At 42.0% G+C, this 18,676-nt stretch overlaps 2 protein-coding genes across 2 annotated transcripts; both read right to left on the bottom strand.

The window, feature by feature from the left end:
• Nucleotides 1–7,540: 7,540 nt before the first annotated feature.
• Nucleotides 7,541–16,739, bottom strand: LOC115457269 (olfactory receptor 1509-like). Its single transcript, XM_030186692.1, has 2 exons — nt 16,478–16,739; nt 7,541–8,505 (listed from the first exon to the last, which is right to left on the bottom strand). The coding sequence occupies exons 1-2, from the start codon at nt 16,737–16,739 to the stop codon at nt 7,541–7,543; spliced, it is 1,227 nt and encodes a 408-aa protein (XP_030042552.1).
• A 559-nt stretch (nt 16,740–17,298) lies between these two features.
• On the bottom strand, nt 17,299–18,255 carry LOC115457268 (olfactory receptor 1509-like). Its single transcript, XM_030186691.1, has one exon. The coding sequence runs from the start codon at nt 18,253–18,255 to the stop codon at nt 17,299–17,301; it is 957 nt and encodes a 318-aa protein (XP_030042551.1).
• Between the last annotated feature and the right edge of the window lie 421 nt (nt 18,256–18,676).

The following is an 18,676-nucleotide window of genomic DNA, read 5'->3' as shown; positions in this document are numbered from 1 at the left end:
TATAAATAAGCAATATCCATTTGCCCCCAGCACTCCTTGCACTAACTCCACTGATTCCAAGTCATGATATTTTCAATCTACGAAAGTGTAACCAGGCAATTATAAAGTAAATGAGAACCAGGATGCACGAGTCCAATAGTTATGCCTTCAATGTTCTCTCTCAGTTGTGTAGAGCCCTCCAGTCATATTTCTACTGCTGTGTCTGGTGCATTAATATTGATTTATTTATTACATTTGTACCCCGCGCTTTCCCACATACAGCAGGCTCAATGCGGCTTACTACTACTACTACTATTATTAGCATTTACATAGCGCTACCAGACGCACGCAGCGCTGAACACTTGACACAGAGAGAGACAGTCCCTGCTCAAAGAGCTTACAATCTACTACTACTACTACTTAACATTTTTAAAGCGCTACTAGGGTTATGCAGCGCTGTACAATTTAACATAGAGAGACGGTCCCTGCTCAAGGAGCTTACAATCTAAGAGACAAGTGAACGGTCAGTCCGATAGGGGCGGTCAAATTGGGGCAGTCTGGATTTACTGAACGGTAAGAGTTAGGTGCCGAACGCAGCATTGAAGAGGTGGGTTTTAAGCAGACAGATGAGACATTACAGGCTTACATAGTAAAGAAGCATTACAAAGAGCATGTGAGAGGAATATTATAAACTGTGAAAAGCACAGTGGCAACAATGCCCAGGAATTACAATAGGGAAGGTAGACAAGGATAGGATAGAAAAGGTAAAATGGAAGGAGATTGGGAGGCATATGGTAAAAAGGATGGACAGGAAAAAATTGGAGAGTGAGTACAAGGGGATTTGAAAATGAGGTGAGAGGTATAATTGGTGTCATCGTCAGAGCAGGAGTATTGTAGGTGGGCTGGTACAATTAAGTTGGTCCATTAGGGTAAGCTTGCTTGAAAAAATGGGACTTTTGTGATTCCAATCATGAGGTTCAGGCAAGCCCCAAAGAAATTGCTTCCCCTTTGCTACTGAAACCATGAAATTGATGCAGAAACCTGATAGTGCTTAAGTTGGTGTGTCGAACTGCTTTCTTTCTGTTTCGATAATGCAAGGAATATCTTCCTACAAGTTGCTAGGATTAGTGTGTGGGAAAAAAAGACTACCCAAAAATGTGTTAAAGCATTTTGCAGTGTATTGATCTTTGCATGTGTTAATCGTGCATTATTTTTTTTTTTTAGTTTTATTCAGAGAGGTGTGTTATGGGCGGGGAATGGGCATGGTAGTGTTATCTAGCATCCACACTTTAATTAGCACACGATAACTGGATAATGTGGACTTAGTGGGAGCACTTACCAAATCCTAAATAGAACGTAAGAACATAAGCGTTGGCATACTGGGGCAGACGGATGGTCCATCCAACCTAGAACGAAATTACCAACAGTGGCCAATCCAGTTCGCAAGTACCTGGCAAGATTCCAAAAGAGTAAAACAGATTTTATGCTGCTTAAAATTTCCCAACTCCATCTTCACAATCGTTTAGGAACTTTTGTTTTAAGAACTTCTCCAAACCTTTCCTAAATCCTACTATGCTTTTTTTGAGATACAGGTACCACAATTGCACACAATATTTGAGGTGTGGTCATACCATAGAGTGACACTAAGGCTATTTGCTTTCTTAGCTGCTCCTGCATAATAAGCAGAGGGTTTCAAAGCACCCTCAGTGATGACATCTAGATCCTTTTCCTGGGCAGTGACCCCTAAGTTGAAAGCAAGCATAATATAGCTATAGTTTGGGTTCCTCTTCCCTAGATGCATCTCATGCTCACATTAAAGGGCGCTTTTACTAAGACGCATGAAGGGGCATAATCAAAAGGGGCGCCCAAGTTTTCCTGAGGACGTCCTCGTAAGACTTCCCGGCGAAGAGGCGGGGAAACCCGTATTATCGAAACAAGATGGGCGTCCATCTTTTGTTTCGATAATACGGTTGGGCACGCCCAAATCGCAAACTATAGGTCGACCTTAGAGATGGTCGTCCTTAGAGATGGTCACCTCCGATTTTCGGCGAGAATGGAAACCAAGGATGCCCATCTCAGAAACGACCAAATCCAAGCCATTTGGTCATGGGAGGAGCCAGCAGTCATAGTGCACTGGTCCCTCTGACATGCCAAGACACCAACTGGGCACCCTAGAGGCACTGCAATGGACTACAGAAAAAGCTCCCAGGTGCATAGCTCCCTTACCTTGGGTGCTGAGCACCCCCCCACTCCCCCAAAACCCACTCCCCACAACTATACAACACTACCATAGCCCTGAGGGGTGAAGGGGGGCACCTAGATGTGAGTACAGTGGGTTTCTGGTGGGTTTTGAAGGGCTCACATTTACCACCACAAGTGTAACAGGTAGGGGGGGATGGACCTGGGTCTGCCTGCCTGAAGTGTATTGCACCCACTAAAACTGCTCCACGGACCTGCATACTGCTGTCATGGAGCTGGGTATGACATTTGAGGCTGGCATAGAAGCTGGAAAAAATATTTTAGAAGTTTTTTTAGGGTGGGAGGGGGTTAGTGACCACTTGGGGAGTAAGGGGAGGTCATCCCTGATTCCCCCCAGTGGTCATCTGGTCAGTTCAGGCACCTTTTTGGGGCTTGGTTGTAAGAAAAAATGGACCAAGTAAAGTCAGCCAAGTGCTCGTCAGGGACGCCCTTCTTTTTTCCATTATCGGTCGAGGACGCCCATGTGTTAAGCATGCCCCAGTCATGCCTTCGCTATGCTTCCAACACACCCCCAGAAACTTTGGTCGTCCCCGTGACAGAAAGCAGTTGAGGACGCCCAAAATTGGCTTTCGATTATGCCGATTTGGACAACCCTGGGAGAAGGACGCCCATCTCCCGATTTGTGTCGAAAGATGAGCGCCCTTCTCTTTCAAAAATAAGCCTGATAGGCACCTACGCACATCCAACATGCGTCAGTTTGAAACTACTGCCTGGCTACCACGAGCCTTGGGCGGTAATTCCATTTTTTATGCATCTCCGATACATGCGGCAGAAAATATTTTTTATTTTCTACCGTGTGGCGCTAACTGGACGGTAATTGGCAGTGTATGCACGCTGACAATTACCACCCGGTTAATGTGTGAGACCTTAAGGCTAAGTCAATGGGTGATGGAAAGGTCTCAGGTCAAAAACGGATGCGTGTCCATTTTTATTTTGCCGAATGTCCATTTTCAGAAAAGAAAAGGCCCTTTTTGCAGGTGTGCTGAAAAATGGACCTGCGTATGTTCAATACATGCATCTACACCAGTGCAGGCCACTTTTCAGCGCACCTTAGTAAAAGGACCCCTGTCATCTGCCGTTTGGATGCCCAGTCTTTCGGTCTTGTAAAGTCCTTTTGCAATTTTTCACAAACATCTTGAGAATTAATAACTACTACTACTACTACTACTACTACTTATCATTTCTAAAGCACTACTAGATGTATGCAGCACTGTACACTTGAACATGAAGAGACAGTCCCTGCTCGACAGAGTTTACAATCTAATTAGGCCAGACAAACAGGACAAACAAGAGATAAGGGAATATTAAAGTGAGGATGATAAAATAAGGGTTCTGAACAAGTTACTAAGGGTTAGGAGTTAAAAGCAGCATCACAAAGGTGGGCTTTTAGCTTAGATTTGAAGACGACCAGAGATGGAGCTTGACATATAGGCTCAGGAAGTCTAAATTTAATTACCTCATTCATTATTCCCATTTCCAGATCATTTATAAATATGCTAAAAAGCAGAGGTCCCAGCATAAACCCCTTGGTTACTCTATTATTTACCCTTCTCCATTGACAATATTGACCATTTAACCCTACTCTCTGTTTGTCAAATGCCTTCTGAAAAATTATTTATTTTATTTATGCATTCTTGTATCACACTATTATCTAAAACCAAATTTCGGTTCAAAGTGGCTCACAATTTACATTTCGGTGGAGTTACAATAGTGTTGGTCAAATTGGAGAGGACATCTATAGTTCGTGTGCTTATTAGCCCAGAACCTGCACAAATAAAAAGCCCTATTAATCCCCTGAATTGCAAAAAAGGAAAGTGACATGTCAAAACATGTTAAGCTCAGATTTTAGTGCTCTGTCGGCATTAACGCCGGGACAGTGACTAGTGTGGCTTAGTAAACAAGGAGTGTAAATTTAGTGTGCAGGACAGTCAGGAGTTAAAAGACGTTAAGTGCTGATTTTAGCGTGTTTTCGCAAAAAGGCACCTAAATTTGATATTACCATGCAGTAACTGTTAATATGTTATGTTAATTGTTGCATTAAAACAATCTACGACCATCTAAACTTCAGGAAATCACTAAAAACTTACCTATTTAAAAGGGCATACACTATTGACCCAACATAGATGCCAACGCCCTGCAACGCAGCAAATCCAGTGATCGTATTGGACACTATTTAAGCTTTCCTCTCTCTGATCCCCTTATGCCTGAAAGAAATGGACCCTTTATTCAACCACAATCCTTTTTATTTTCGAACGAGAAGGCCAGCCATATTCCGACACAAATCGGAAGATGGCTGGCCATCTTTTTCGATAATACGGTTCGGGACCTCTCTTTGCGGCGCCGGCCATATAGATGCCAACGCCCATATACATGACCGGCACCGTTTGATTATGCCCCTCAATATCACCTTGTATATGTTTCTCTACCGTTCTTGGCAAACACCTACGGTACTATGTAAGCCACCTTGAGCCTGCAAATAGGTGGGAAAATGTGGGATACAAATGTAACAAATTAATTAATTATACGCACTTTTGATGGAAGCACAGAATCGGGTTCATAAGTAAATAAAGCTTGTGCTATTAACTCATCTCAAATGATGTTTAAATATATTTATTGTAAAGTAACTCACAACGAAAGATCCACACATAAAAATGATGGCTGGAGATAAGTATACACTTGTCCCTTTAACGAACGAAAAGCCTCAAGGCACTCTGGACCCGAAGGTCTAATGAGCTGATAGCGATCAAAACTGACCTGAGTATTGGTCAAATGATCTTTTCCTCATCATTGGCAAAAACCTTCTATTACTTTTGGAGACAAAATCCATCCAACATGTGTTCCTAGTTATTAGCTACACACATAGATACCCCTCATCGGTTACTTGAGTTACTTTAGAGTCATTTGGATTCCACCACCACTACTTGGAAATATATTCATTGGTCAACAGACAAAATGTCAAACACGACAAGAAAGTAAGTAACGCAAGACTAAGTTTTCATAGAAATATCTTCCCACCCAGTTCCCCCCAACAACGACGAAACAAAGGAATATGAGCAGGTCTCCATAACTTGTTTATTAAGAATCACTAAGCAAATTCTAATAAAACTAAACAGGATTTGTGTATTTAGTTTACAAGTAGAATAATTTCCACATAAAACGTAATCTGCTGATAATTCAGTTTTGTGCAAAGAATCAAGTTTCTGACATAAGCAAGATCTATAAGAAGGCAACTTCTTTTTTAAAAAAAAATTTATTTATGCATTTAAAGTTTTACAAAGACACAATAGTCTTTGGAAGAATAACACCAAGACTGAAGAAAATACAATCAGGAAATGTTAACAAAAGAAATATATCTGCTTGGTTAGTTAGTCCACAAATTGGAGAGTCCTTGATAAATTTCCAAAGGAAGCTGGATTATAGGGGAAACAAATTACAAAAAAAAAGGATACAGGTAGTTTTCCCCTTTAATCACTTGAACAGCTAAACATTTGGATCTACACCCGTGCTACCCTAAGAATTCAGAAAATTGCGCAATTGCAGAGGTTCAAAAAAACACATATTTCTTATCTTTCAAAAGAAGAATACATTGACATGGAAATCGTAGTTGGAAACGGGCATTCAGTAATAAAACCTCTTGTCTCATTCCAATAAATTTATTGGAATAAGAAGGCAACTTTTGAGGCGATAGGAGGGGATAAGGCACAGTGCGGAAGATGAAGGGAGCGAGGGGGATCTGATAAGAATGCGGACAAACATCTGAACGTTCAGTAGAATGAATTTATTCTTCACATATTCAAAGAGCATTCACATATTAGTTTCAAGACTAGAATCACCATTCAAGATTTATTCACTAAATCACATAGGACCCCTGGTATCGGTGTGTGTTTTTTCACACGTGCCAAGGCCCCCTTTTACCGCAGTGGGTAAAAGGGAGCTCTTGCTTTTCTGCAGGAAATGGCCATGCAGCAAGTAAAGCACTTGCCACTCGGCCATTTCGGGAGGGGGGGGAAGACCTTACCGCCATCCATTGAGGTAGCGGTAAGGGCTCCCACGCTAACTTGGCAGTAACCAGGCAGCGCACAGCACTGCCCGATTACCACTGGGTATACACCACATATGACAGCACGCTGGGGGTGGCAAGTAAATATATACTAGGACTAGGGGGCATGCGATGAAGCTACAATGTAGTAAATTTAAAACGAATCGGAGAAATGTTTTCTTCACTCAACATGTAATTAAACTCTGGAATTCATTGCCAGAGAATGTGGTAAAGGTGGTTAGCTTAGCGGAGTTTAAAAAAGGCTTGGACGGCTTCCTAAAGGAATAGTCCATAGACATTTATTAAATGGACTTGGGGAAAATCCACTATTTCTGGGATAAGCAGTATAAAATGTTTTGTACATTCTTGGGATCTTGCCGGGTATTTGTGACCTGGATTGGCCACTGTTGGAAACAGGATGCTGGGTTCGATGGACCTTTGGTCTTTCCCAGTATGGCAATGCTTATGTACCGCCCGGCTGCTACAGTAGCTCAGCACTACTTCCTTTGTAAAAGGTGCCCACAGTGAATATGTTCTTCAAAACAAAAGTTGGCCTATGATAACAAAAGTTTATTTAATCAACAGATATTAAACCCCTCCCCCCCCCCGTATTCTATACATGGTGGGTTGAGTATCGCGTGTTAAATTCTGCGTATGATCAATTTACGTGCCCTATTCATTAATTAATTAGCCTATTAGTGTGGATAATTGGCCAATAATCACCGATTATCAACACTAATTGGCAATAAGTGGAATTTATGCGTGCTTCTTTTTAGGTATATTCTAAAAAGAGGTGCACATAGACAAAAAAGGGGCACGGCAATGTGAGGAGTGTAGACATGTTGGGGCAATTAATCAAATCTACTCACATGTAAATGACAGCGCTTAAATCTAGATGCATCACCTGGTCCGTGCAATAAACCACGTCTGAATGTAGACGCGCCTAGCTTTTTGTCACCATATGTAGAATCTAGCCCAAAGTGTCTTAAACAAAAATGCTACTGCATCTCTAAAACATTCTCAAAACAAGCTCAATGTACATTTATTTACATAAATCAGGGTTCTTGGAATCCACGGTAGACGTGACAGGAACTAGAGCCCCCCCACTTTACACTAAGAACAGCAAAATTCGTTCACACTTTTCAGAAGAAATTCTAGTTTAAAAAATAATGAATCAAGGGGAAAAGAACTAGAAATTTAAAATGAGGATTAAAGAGAGCAGATGGTTTACACAAAGGTGTCATTCTTTAAACGGACAGGAAATCAGTTCGTATGTTTCCCCCGAAAACAAATTTTCCTGCCTCCCAGTTTCTTCATGGCATTTCTTGCCGTCTCATTTCTGAGAGTGTAAATGCAGGGGTTTAACAAAGGGGTGACGATTGTATAAAAAACAGAGAGCAGTTTATCAGCTTCAAATACAACTGATGGTCTCATATAGAGAAAGACAATTGGGCCATAAAACAAAGTGACCACTATGAGGTGAGAAGCACAGGTAGAGAAAGCTTTCTGCCTTCCCTCAGCTGATTTAATCTTTAAGACAGTGGAAATTATGTAGGCATAAGATACAAGCAATACTGAGAAACAACCAATGGCTAAGATTCCACTGTTGGCCCTATCTGCAACGTCACTGTAAAAGGTACTAGAGCAAGCCAACATAGATATGGCATGACCTTCGCAAAAGAAATGGTCTATCTCATTAGGACCACAGAAGGTCAGCAGAACTATTGGAAACGTCTGACCACAACCATGAATGAAACCACCTACCCATGTCGAAACCACCAGCAGGACACAGACTTGTCTGTTCATGATTGTGGTATAACGCAAAGGATTGCAGATGGCAACGTAACGGTCATAAGCCATCAGGACCAGGTGAAAACATTCCGAACCCCCAATGAAGTGAAAGAAAAATAATTCAGCAATGCAATCACCGAAAGAGATAGTTTTCCTAGGGGAGAGGAAGTGAAGAAGGGATCGGGGGACAGTGGCCGTGGAAAGTCCCACATCTATGAAAGACAAGTTGCTGAGGAAGAAGTACATGGGAGTGTGCAGTTGAGGGGTCATATATATTGTTACCAGAATGAGAAGATTCCCAGCAATGGTACCCAGGTACATCACGAGAAAAACCACAAAGAATATAATCTGGAAGTTTGGATTCCTAGAAAGTCCAAGGAGGATGAATTCTTTGATTCTGGTTTCATTGCTGACTGCCCTTTCTTCCATTTTATCAACTGTAAGGAAACAGAAACACAAGAGACAGTAAAAGAATACATTAAATGAGACGGATACTCAGAGATCATTAAATATTCCATATAACAATTTCCTGATTTTCTTTGTCATAATGTGTCTCTAGCGCAGGGTTGGGCAACCACCATCATCAAGGACCATAACGCAGTTAAGTTTTCAAGATTTCTCGCAATGAACGTGCCTGAGATCTGTTTGCAAACAATGGAAACTATGTGAAAATCCAGCTGGGTTGTTGTCCTTGAGCACCGTGGTTGCCCACTCCTGCTCTAGTCTTTTTTGAAACCAGGCTAAAATCTCTTTTTTTTTTTTTTTTTAGATTACTTTTATATTTTGACCACTTCTTTATAAACATATTCTCCTAGAATCAAGATCTATCGATTGCAAACTTAGTGAAGCAGGAAACTGGGTCTTATATGTATCTGTAAAGTGGTGCATCCACCTGGAACTGTTTTAGAAATAGTACATAATAGTAAAGACTTAACCTGTCAGACAACTTTGGTCTCCAACTCTAACTTTGGAGCCAACTCCAGGCTCCGCTCATTCTGCCTCGCCTCACCCTATGCTTGGAATAAACTTCCTGAGCCCTTACGCCAAGCCCCCTCCCTACCCATCTTCAAATCTTTGCTCAAAGCCCACCTCTTCAATGTTGCTTTCAGCACCTAACCTTTATACCTTTCAGGAAATCTAGACTGCCCCAATTTGACTGACTGTACATTTGTCCTTTAGATTGTAAGCTCCTTTGAGCAGGGACTGTCCTTCTATGTTAAATTGTACAGCGCTGCGTAACCCTAGTAGCGCTTCAGAAATGTCAAGTAGTAGTAGTAGTAGTCTCTGATGTTCTGTCTTCTATGCTATTCTATTTAAGACCAACCCGTTCGACAAGACATATCATATTGAGCCATCACAAATGACCTAACATCAAAACTTTATTAGAACCAGATGATACCGTATTCCCTACACCTGATTGCATCAATCAATTTGTCACCTATGAACATTAACGCACTACCCCCTTATCTCTTATGCCTGTAATGAACTGTTTATCCAATCTACTTTATAATTTACTTCTAAAGTTTATGAACTTTATTGTAACATTACTTTGTATTTCTCATTCCGGACATGGCGATCGCCATCATGGAATAATGTCAGCCACATTGAGCCTGCAAAGAGGTGGGATAATGTGGGATACAAATGTAATAAAATAAATAAATATAGCTTTGTATGCTAGTGGTTAGGGTGGTGGACTTTGGTCCTGAGGAACTGAGTTCGATTCCCGGCACAGGCAGCTCCTTGTGACTCTGGGCAAGTCACTTAACCCTCCATTGCCCGCTGCATTGAGCCTGCCATGAGTGGGAAAGTGCGGGGTGCAAATGTAATTAAAATAAAATAAATAAAAAATGCCACACTCATTTGCCCCCCTAAGGTAACGCTTGCCCCCCAAATAGATTCTCAGATCAGCAATTTTTCCACATGAAATCTAATCCCCGTAGGCAACCTGCTGGCCTCCTTCCCCCTTACTCAACCACAGTTCAACAAGTGTTCTCAAGATGACATTTAGTTATATGGATATAACTATGACTTTTTGTTATCTCACTCTACTTCTCAGTTTAGCTGTAACTTGCAAATAATAAACATTTATGTCGTCAAGAATTATTGACACAGGTAATACAATTCCAATCCGACATCTGCCTTCCCACTCTTCCTATTTAAACTTGACGTCTACTCAATGCTTGTTTGGCAATGATTGCTCTCTTTTGATTTATTAAGGAAAGAGTCGGAAAGAGACAATGGGACACAGCAAGTGAGGTGGGAAAAGGAGAATCAAGGTGAAGAAGATAGGAGATAAATGTAAACTGAAACTGGCAGAAAAGCCTGCTGCTAGTTAAGGATCGTAACATTTTTTTTATCCTGCAACTCGAATAGATAATGCTTAAAAACTGGGAAACACGAAAGAGATAAGAATATTTTCAAAATGATAACACTTCTTATGTTAAAAATCTAAAAATTAGAAGGTGGGCAAATGATAGAAATAAATGTAAAAAAGATTTCCATACTTACAGCTTATAATTTGAAGAGATCATAAACGGATGGGTTTTTTTTTTTATTTCTTCATTTTCAAATACCAAACAATTTCCTGGAAGTTCTGAAATTCTAGAGAACAGGAAGACTCTGCCTCGCTAAGAAATATTCCAGCAGCTGCAGGTTGAAGGTTTACTTCAGTAGACGGCAAAGTGATGAACTTAAACTGTATTTGGGACTCTTGGGATTATAACTACTAGAGCAAGTCAAAAGAAGCAGGTGCTTAAACAACTTATTTCCACTGTTCTCCAGTACTACTGTGAAAAACAAAAGTTTGGAACCTCTGAGCCCAAGTGAATAAATCTTGAATGAAAAGTAATTTTTTCACTGATTTTTTTTATTGTCAAAATTTATACCATATCTGTTTTATTTTTTAAAAGTTAGGATTTGAAGTCATACAGAGAACAAAGATGTGCATTCTTTCTTCGTCATATTTTCCTCAAAGGCTTCTACCATTGTAGATAGTAGTGAATGACGGCAGATAAAGACCTGAATGGTCCATCCAGTCTGCCCAACAAGATAAACTCATTTTACATGATATGTAATACTTTATATGTATATCCGAGTTTGATTTGTCCCTGCCTTTCTCAGGGCACAGACGGCAGAAGTCCTGCACCGGTTTTATTCTCCAAATACCGGCGTCGCCACCCAATGTCCGCTAAGATTCCATAGATCCATTCCTTCTAAACAGGATTCCTTTGTATTTATCCCACGCATGTTTGAATTCCATTACCGTTTTCATCTCCACCACCTCCCGCGGGAGGGCATTCCACGTATCCACCACCCTCTCCGTGAAAAAATACTTCCTGACATTACTCCTGAGTCTGCCCCCCTGCAACCTCAATTCATGCCCTCTAGTTCTACCACTTTCCCGTCTCCGGGAAAAGGTTCGTATGTGGATTAATACCTTTCAAATACAGTAGCACCTCGGTTTTCATTGGTTTCGGATTTTGTTGATTTTTTTCGACGAGAAATTTGTCTCGGTTTTTGTTGGTTACCTCGGATTTCGTCGAAAAAGAAGGACGTCCATTTCCCAATTTGTATCGGAAGATGGACGTCCTTCTCCCGATTTTGGCCGTCCTCATTAATTGCTTCGGTTTTCATCGGTTTCAGATTTCGCCGATTGTTTTCGGACAGATTATTGATGAAAACCGAGGTTTCACTGTATTTGAACATCTGTATCATGTCACCCCTGTTTCTCCTTTCCTCCAAGGTATGCATGTTCAGGTCAGCAAGTCTCTCCTCGTACGGTTTGCAACGCAAATCCCATACCATTTCCGTAGCTTTTCTTTGCTCCGCTTCCAGTCTTTTTACATCTTTAGCCAGATACGGCTTCCAAAACTGAACACAATACTCCAATGGACACCCAAATTTCCACTTGTCCATCTTGGTGTATTAATATAATTACCTGCCCCCATGGTAGGAACGCTAGCTATGGACTCCTGCACATTTTAGAAGGATCGATCTTCACAGCATTTACAGGTATTTGGGTACCACCACCCATTCCTATCCTTTTCCTCCTCTCAGTGGTTCAACTCCCAAACTCTAGTTTCACATTCCTGCCCCAACAAATATTCCTACTAAGGTACACAGGAGTCTGTCATGCACATTCCTGCCATCTGAGGTACTGCAGCAATATCACAGTTTCATAGGCAGCCATGACACCCGGATCCAGCATCCTTGTCCAGTCTGCTACCCTGCTTTTCCACCCGCATTCCTTCCAAGGTGTTATGTGGGAAGGGACCACAGACCGGCCAAGCTACATTTTACAAAGATGCACACCAACCCACAGTGCAGTGCTGACAACCTGACCACAGCTTTATTGCATAAATAAATGTTTGACCTTAAAATTCATGACAAGAATTACCCAAGCCAAGTGCATGAGTACATAAGTGTTGAAACACTGGGACAGACCAAAGGTCCATCAAGCCCAGTATCCTGTTTACAACGGTGGTCAATTCAGGTCACAAATACCTGGCAAGATCCCAAAATAGTGAATTAGATTTTATGCTGCTTATCCCAGAAATAAGTTTACTCCAAAATCAATAGCATCTCTCAGCCTGCCATCGTGCTGGAAAGAATGACTATTTCTATAGCACTGCTTACAGGATTCCCTGCCACCCAGCAAGAGGTCCTTCCCAGGGAGAGCTATTTCAGCTGTGCCAAAATGTCATTACACCTAATCCATACCAGATCAAGCATCCAGGCTTGGGCACATTGTACATAAATCATGGCCATAAAATTATGAGGGTGGGGTCACAGATGGCCAAATCTTCCCGCAGCTGCTATGGCTGTGGTTTGAGTCAGGGCTTTAAAACCTCACAAGCACCAACCTCTGATCAGGGTGCCAAGGCCAAGAATTCTCCCACCCCAGTCCTTGGTCACCCAATGGCACTCGTCAGCCGGGTGTGGGTTGTTCTGAGTCTCCCAGAAGACCTCCCTACCCCTCACCATTGATACCACAATATTGCTGTATCTCCCCCAACATTCGAAAGACAGGTGACAGATTCCAGAACACCTTAGAACAGTGCATCCCAACCTTTAAGCCAATATAAACCCCTTTTAACATTTAAAAATTCATGTGGCCGTGGATAATGAAGAGGACAAAATAGCAGGACTCCATTCTTCTCTCGCTAGTCCAAAGCATGACACAGTTGGCAGTACACTCTGTTCGTTTCCTGTCCAACAGGAAGACAACACAGAAGGAGGGTGTAGAGTTGGTGATTGTTTACTGACTCATGAACCCCAAGTGCTCCAAGCTGTCTGACATTGCAGGACGCAAATCACAGTGGAGGTCCAGAGAGGGGAGGAACAGCCCTATTTCTGTGATTCCATTTGCTTTCTCTAAAGTTTCAAATTGGGTTTAAAATAGTATTGCTGGTTTTTTAAAAATACTGAGTGATATTTCCTTGACATTCCACTCTGAGATGTTATCAACCTGAAGAAGGCTCGTTGCTGAAACGCGGCCCATGTAGGGTCCTTTGGGTCAGTGTACTTTGGCGAACAAACTTTTTAGACGCTCTTACTCCTTATTTCCATTGGTCATTTGGATTTTTCTCCACTTTCACCCCTGTCGTTTTGTGTTGTCAAGACCCTTCACTGGCTCCCTATCCGTTTTCGCATCCTGTTCAAACTTCTTCTACTAACCTATAAATGTACTCGCTCTGCTGCTCCCCAGTATCTCTCCACACTCGTCCTTCCCTACACCCCTTCCCGTGCACTCCGCTCCATGGATAAATCCTTCTTATCTGTTCCCTTCTCCACTACTGCCAACTCCAGACTTCGCGCCTTCTGTCTCGCTGCACCCTACGCCTGGAATAAACTTCCTGAGCCCCTACGTCTTGCCCCATCCTTGGCCACCTTTAAATCTAGACTGAAAGCCCACCTCTTTAACATTGCTTTTGACTCGTAACCACTCGCCTCCACCTACCCTCCTCTCTTCCTTCCTGTTCACATTAATTGATTTGATTTGCTTACTTTATTTCTTGTCTATTAGATTGTAAGCTCTTTGAGCAGGGACTGTCTTTCTTCTATGTTTGTGCAGCGCTGCGTATGCCTTGTAGCGCTATAGAAATGCTAAATAGTAGTAGTAGTAGTAGTTGTCATACATGTTAAGCCCAGAGTTCAACGTATTTTAGTTAAAAAGGCCCCTACATTTGAAATTACTGTGCACTATTCATATTCCACGTTAATTGTTGCATTAACAGCTAATGCAGATAAGTGAATACTGGTTTTCCTTTAATATAAAGTTAGAACTATTATTCACATTTTTTTACTGGAAGCACAGAAACAGGAAAAAAAAAGGTTCATAGTGAATAATGCTTGTGCTATTAATTCATCTCAAATAATTGTCCAGTACTTTAAGGATAGCTGAGCAAATTCTGATAAAGCTAAACAGGATTTCTATTTTTTTTTTCTTTGTTTCACACGTAGAAAAATATCTATATAAAACATAGGGACCTGATTAGTAAGGTGCGCTATCATTTTTAGCGCGCGTTAAAATGTAACACACGCTAATGCTAGAGACACCTATATATTCCTATGGGTGTCTCTAGTGTTAGCCTGCCTACAGCGTGGCTTAGTAAACAGGGCCTATAATCTGAAGATAATCCAAATTGGTGCAAAGGATACATTTCTAAGGGCTCTGTTTACTAAGGCACGCTAGAATTTTTATGCTAGAGATACCCATTTATTCCTATGGGCGACAAAAATGATAAAGGGGATGGGACGACTTCCCTATGAGGAAAGGCTAAAGCAGCTAGGGCTCTTCAGCTTGGAGAAAAGATGGCTAAGGGGAGATATGATAGAGGTCTATAAAATAATGAGTGGAGTTGAACGGGTAGATGTGAAGCATCTGTTCACGCTTTCCAAAAATACTAGGACTAGGGGGCATGCGATGAAGCTACAAAGTAGTAAATTTAAAACGAATCGGGGGAAACGTTTTCTTCACTCAACGTGTAATTAAATTCTGGAATTTGTTGCCAGCGAATGTGGTAAAGGCGGTTAGCTTAGCAGAGTTTTAAAAAGGTTTGGGCGGCTTCCTAAAGGAAAAGTCCATAGACCATTATTAAATTGGACTTGGGGAAAATCCATTATTTCTGGGATAAGCAGCATAAAATGTTTTGTACTTTTTTGGGATCTTGCCAGGTATTTATGACCTGGATTGGCCGCTGTTGGAAACAGGATGCTGGGCTTGATGGCCCTTTGGTCTGTCCCAGTATCACAATACTTATGTACTTAGCATTTAGCACATGCTAAAAATGGTAGCATGTCCATAGAGCAGCTTATCAAACAGGACCCTAAGATTCTTATTTAAGCAACATATACAAGAAGGCAACTTCAAAAGGTGATTTTAGGGGACAAAATACAGTGCAGGAAACAAAGGGAGTGAGAAGGTTCTGATTAGGATGGGCGCAGACATCTCACATCCAAACAAAGCCATTAAAGACAAATCTACTTATTGGTTTCCAGAGTAGAGTCACAATAAAATATTTATACTTAGCATATTATAGAAAAACGTTATTTAATCAATAGATATAAATGTATTAGAACAAAACTATTACTGCATCTATAAAAATAATTTTAAAAAAACACAATCAATTCAAGTTCAATGACCATTTGTTTACATAAAGCAGAGTTCTTGAATTCCAAAGTGGAAGTGACGAGATAAAACTATGTCATGTCCCCTACCTCAACGCAAGCGGCATCCTCAGGCTGCGCAGGGTCCTGGCAACTCACGCACTTGACTGGCTCAGGCTTGAGCCATGTCTGTGTACTTCTTCTCTGGCTGCAGGCTCCTTGATTGCTTTGCTCTCATGCACCTGGATCTGCTCTCTCTGCCTGGCTTCCAGGCTCTTTAATTGCCTTGCTACCACACACCTGTATTGACTTCTCTCTGCCTACCTGACCTATGGAAGCTCTCTTCTTCAGCTGGTTCCTGTCTACGTCAGAAAGCCTGCACTATTTCTGGGACGCTTTCCCTCTGCCTCATTGCTTTGGCTTCTACTTGGGTAAGTGTTTCTCTTCAGCGTACTCTTCTGTTTGCTGCCTGCCTGTAAAGACCCTGGTTACTCTCTTGTCTGCTGCCTGCCTGGATATCCTGCCTGGACCTGGTTACTCTCTTGTCTGCTGCCTGCCTGGATATCCTGCCTGGATCTGGTTACTCTCTTGTCTGCTGCCTGCTTGGATATCCTGCCCTGACCTGGTTACTCTCTTGTCTGCTGCCTGCCTGAATATCCTGTCCGGACCTGGTTATTCCCCTGTCTGCTGCATGCCTGAATATCTTGCCTGGACCTGGTGACTCCCGGGTCAGTTACCCGCCTGTATACCTGCCTGGACCCAAGACACTCCTTAGCCTACTGCCTGTCACTGTGTTCTGACCCGCTCCTGAACTTCTTCCTTCTGCTCTCTTCTGGCTGGTCTCTCTGGGCGCCCCTTTCCAGACCTGTTTTTGTAAGTCCTGTTGGCTGCCTGCAGCTGGGGGCTCAACTCCCGGGGAACGGACGGCGGTCACCATAGGTGAACTTCGGGGTTGCTCGGCTGCCAAGCAGAATCCGGGGCCAAAGTCCTCGTACCCAGGATCACTGCTCGGCACAGGGACTGACAAAGCTGACAAACTACCACTTGACACTAAGAACAGCATAATTCATTCAGGGGCCCTTTTACTAAGGTGCAACAAAAAGTGGCCAGCTGAAGTGTGGGCACTTGCATTTGGTGTGCACGGGGCCAGTTTTTACACTGTCTGGGGAAAAGGAGCTTTTTTTCAATGGGCCAGAAAATGGATGTGCAGCAAAATGAAAACCAGTGCTTGTCCATTTTTGTCCTTAGAACTTACAGCCACCCATTGACTTAGCGGTAAGGGCTCAAGTGCTACCTGGATGGTAGGCATGCACCAACTGCCGATTACTGCCAGGTAGGCACCCCAGGGTTTTCGATGCAGGCAAAATTTGGAATCACCCCCTGGGGCATGAGGTAGCCGAATGGTAATGCCGATTTGGTATGTACTGGGTGCACATAGGCCCTTCTACACCCTTGTAAAAAAGCCCGTCAAAGCTTTACTATCTCTTTCTAAAGAAATACTAATTAAAAAATTAATCAAGGGAAAAATAATCATAATTTTAATGTGTACATTAAAGAGTATACATCAATCAGTGACAGCAGAGGGATTACACAACAGTAACTTTCTTTAAATGGACAGGAACTCAGTTCTTATGAGTCCCCAGAGAAGACACTTTTCTACCTCCCAGTTTCTTCATGGAATGTCTCATCTTCTCGTTTCTGAGAGTATAAATGCAGGGGTTTAACAAAGGGGTGATAATTGCATAGAAAACAGAGATCAGTTTATCAGTATCAAACACAACCATTGGTCTCATGTAGAGATAGAGAATGGGACCAAAAAACAAAGTGACCACAATGAGGTGGGAGGCACAGGTAGAGAAAGCTTTCTGCCTTCCCTCAGCTGTTGGAATTTTTAAGACAGTGGAGATGATGTAGGCGTAAGATACGAGCAACACTGTGAAACAGATAACGGCTAAGATGCCGCTGTTGGACCTATCCGCGATTTCACTGAAAAAGGTACTAGAGCAAGCCAACACAGATACGGCGTGACCTTCGCAAAAGAAATGGTCTATCTCATTAGGACCACAGAAGGTCAGCAGCATTACAGGAAATGTCTGACCGCAGCTATGAATAAAACCACCTACCCATATAGAAGTCACCAACAGGAGACAGGCTTGTCTGTTCATGATTGTGGTATAACGCAAAGGATGGCAGATGGCAACGTAGCGGTCATAAGCCATCAGGACCAAGTGAAAGCATTCTGCACCCCCAATGAAATGAAAGAAAAACAATTCAGCAATGCAGTCACTGAAAGAGATAGTTTTGCTTTGCAACAGAAATTGAACAAGGGACCTGGGGACAGTGACTGTGGAAAGTCCCAAATCTATGAAAGACAAGTGACTGAGGAAGAAGTACATGGGAGTGTGCAATTGAGAGTCCACATATATGGTTGTCATAATGAGAAGGTTCCCAGCTATGGTGCCCAGGTACATCACAAGAAAAACAAAAAAGAATATTATCTGTAAGTCTGGATTACTAGAAAGTCCCAGGAAGATGAATTGTGTGACTCTGGTTTCATTGTTGACTGCCATTCTTTCCATTTTATCAACTGTAGGAAATAGAAACAGAAGAGACAATAGAGAGAATACATGAAATGAGACAGATATTCAGAGAACATGAACATTCTTTATATCGATTTCTTGAGTTGCTATGTCATGCTCTATCTCTAGTGTAGGTGTGGAGGAACCATGATCCTAGATGCCATGAACCAATCAAGTTTTAAAGATTTCTACAATCTATATGCATGAGATCTGTTTGCACATGATGGAAGAAGCCGTCATTGTAGAAAACTTGAAAGCCAAACAGGGTCGTGGTCCTTGAGGACCGTGGTTGCCCATCTCTACTCTAGTCTTTTTCCAAACCAGACTAAACACTCTTTTTAAGGTTACTTTTACATCTCGACCGCTTTTTCTCTATAATATGTTCTCCTGGAATCTCTTGATTATTATAATGTTTCTCTTG

The sequence above is a fragment of the Microcaecilia unicolor genome, chromosome 14 (assembly GCF_901765095.1).
Source record: "Microcaecilia unicolor chromosome 14, aMicUni1.1, whole genome shotgun sequence".
Lineage (NCBI taxonomy): Eukaryota > Metazoa > Chordata > Amphibia > Gymnophiona > Siphonopidae > Microcaecilia > Microcaecilia unicolor.
Note: the sequence above shows the minus strand (reverse complement) of the source record. Positions and strands in the feature narration are given on the sequence as shown.

Coding starts and splice junctions, on each gene's coding strand:
- LOC115457268 (XM_030186691.1), bottom strand. CDS start 18,255: ATGGAAAGAATGGCAGTCAACAATGAAACCAGAGTCACACAATTCATC.
- LOC115457269 (XM_030186692.1), bottom strand. CDS start 16,739: ATGCTGTTCTTAGTGTCAAGTGGTAGTTTGTCAGCTTTGTCAGTCCCT. Junction 8,506..16,477: donor AGGAAGAAGTTCAGGAGCGG/GTCAGAACACAG, acceptor GTTTCCTTACAG/TTGATAAAATGGAAGAAAGG.